This window comes from Phalaenopsis equestris, unplaced genomic scaffold (assembly GCF_001263595.1).
Source record: "Phalaenopsis equestris unplaced genomic scaffold, ASM126359v1 Scaffold000226, whole genome shotgun sequence".
Classification (NCBI taxonomy): Eukaryota; Viridiplantae; Streptophyta; class Magnoliopsida; order Asparagales; family Orchidaceae; genus Phalaenopsis; species Phalaenopsis equestris.
The window spans coordinates 718,312-720,615 of NW_018164668.1; the positions used below are offsets into that span (position 1 = coordinate 718,312).

Consider the following 2,304-nt stretch of genomic DNA (forward strand, 5'->3'; position numbering starts at 1 on the left):
TATATATTAATAACTAAAAGAAGCAGGGGAGAATAAGCTGGTCAAAAATGTAGCTGGAATGAATTTCAAAACTCTTAAAAGGAGATGTATGATGACAGATTTAAGTTGGATTTAATTCTAATCTTTTCAGACAAAAATGATGACTTCAACTCTACACCCTGCATTTAAAGCAAATACATAAGAATTGTGTGGCATGAGTGTAAATGCACCAAATAATTATGTCATGATTACTTGACATAACTGTTAAATATGTAAATACTTGAAGTCAGATACATAAATACATGAGACATCTATGGCATGTACATAAATGTCGCATGCTTAATTTTTAGTCCCACATCTTGTATTTTACATTAAGAAGAGCACAAACAATTAAAATTCTCCACATTAACTAACCGCAACTGTTCCCTCCCCCCTGGCGCGCGCCAACCCCCACCCTTCGTGGGCAGGCTCCCTCCTTCTCCATGTATAAATCCCCCCCCTCCCTCCTCCGCCGGAATCACAACACCGCCATTAAAGAACTCCCCAACAGCTTCCTCCCAACAGTCCCCCAATTCCCCATCCATCCTTATATGAATCAACCACAAATAAAAATCCAATCTTTTTCATCCCCATGGATTGTCTCACCGATTGGCCCGAACCAATCGTCCGCGTCCAATCCCTTTCCGAGAGCGGCACCCCCACCGTCCCTCCCAGATACGTCAAGCCGCCCCCCGATCGCCCCTGCCTCGAAATCCCCCTGTGTGGCGATGATGATGATGTCAATATCCCCACTGTCGATCTTGCCGATCCCTCCGCCGCTTCGGCTGTCTCCACCGCCTGCAAAGATTGGGGCTTTTTCCAAGCTGTCAACCACGGCGTCCCCACGGAGCTCATGAGCTCCATCATGGAGGCCTGGCGAGAGTTCTTCCACCTTCCCATGGCGACGAAGCAGACGTATTCAAACTCCCCGAAGACTTACGAGGGTTACGGCAGCCGGTTAGGGATAGAGAAAGGCGCCATTCTTGATTGGGGAGATTACTACTTCCTCCATCTCACCCCATTGTGTCTCAAGAACCAGGACAAGTGGCCCTCCCTCCCTGTTTCTCTGAGGCATAATGCATTCAACTCATGCCTTTTTTTTTTAATAATCTCTGTTCGTCTTCGTCTTCCTCTAGCTGATTCGGCGTTGTTGCAGGGGGGCGGTGGAGGAGTACGGGAAGGAGTTGAGGAGGCTGTGTTGGAGAGTGATGGAGCTTCTGTCGGTGGGATTAGGGCTGGATGGAGGGAGATTGCAGAGAGGATTTGGGGGAGAAGATGCAGGGGCTTGTATCAGAGTGAATTACTATCCCACATGTCCGCAGCCGGAGTTAACCCTAGGGCTTTCGTCGCATTCCGATCCGGGAGGGATCACGCTGCTGCTGCCGGATGAGAGGGTGAAGGGGTTGCAGGTCAGGCATGGCGGCCGATGGGTCACAGTCCGGCCGCTTCCCGGCGGGTTTATCGTCAACGTCGGCGATCAGGTTCAGGTATTTATTCCCGCACATGTTATTCGGAGGCAAAAATCAAATTTTTATAATTTTGGACTTAAAAAAAAATGAAGATTTGCATGGATGCCATTCAATTCTTATATATTTGCTTATCTGCCCCCTAAATTTAAAATTTTACATAATGCTATATTTTTTGTTTTTAAAAAAATCAGAAAATGCTAAAAAAATGATATTTTTATGGATAAATACAGATAGCACATGGCAAAAATCAAATTTTTATGAGTCTGCGATTCGTTCTGATAAAAAAAAAAGAAGTTTTGCATACAATCCTTTTAATTCTTATACCTAAATTTCAAATGTGACATAAATACCATATTTTTGTTTTTAAAAATAAATAAAAATTTAAAATAATGATTTTTTAAGGGATAATTTTGTGGCAAAAATCAAATTTTTATAATTTTGGGATTCAATTTGGTCAAAAAAAAACAAAGAAGATTTGCATGCATGCCTTTTAATTCCTATATATTTTGCTTCCCTGAGCCCAAAATTCCAATTTTTACAAAAATACCACCTAAAAAATCTAAAATAATGATTTTTTCATGCATTCAGTGGCAAAAATCAAATTTTTATATAGAAATAATAAACTTTAATTGGTTTTAATTTGATTCTCTCTCTTCGGGGTTTGAGGTTTGTGGCGGCGAGAACGCTGAAATTCCGGCGTGGGCCCGCCCCGTCTCCATCCAAATTACTGGTCCCGGAAAGAGATAGGTTGTTGCGGCGGGGACTCGTTAATTAATAAATGCTATATATATATATATATATATATATATATAAATAA

General features: G+C 42.0%; 1 protein-coding gene across 1 annotated transcript in view; it reads left to right on the forward strand.

The window, feature by feature from the left end:
• Positions 1-352: 352 nt before the first annotated feature.
• The window catches only part of LOC110023707 (probable 2-oxoglutarate-dependent dioxygenase At3g111800), a 4,611-nt gene continuing 2,659 nt past the window's right edge, over positions 353-2,304 (forward strand). Inside the window, exons 1-2 of the mRNA XM_020723248.1 lie at positions 353-1,089; positions 1,175-1,505. Coding sequence (XP_020578907.1) covers positions 611-1,089; positions 1,175-1,505 — 810 coding nt within the window. The 5' untranslated portion in view covers positions 353-610. The remainder of the gene's footprint in view (positions 1,090-1,174; positions 1,506-2,304) is intronic.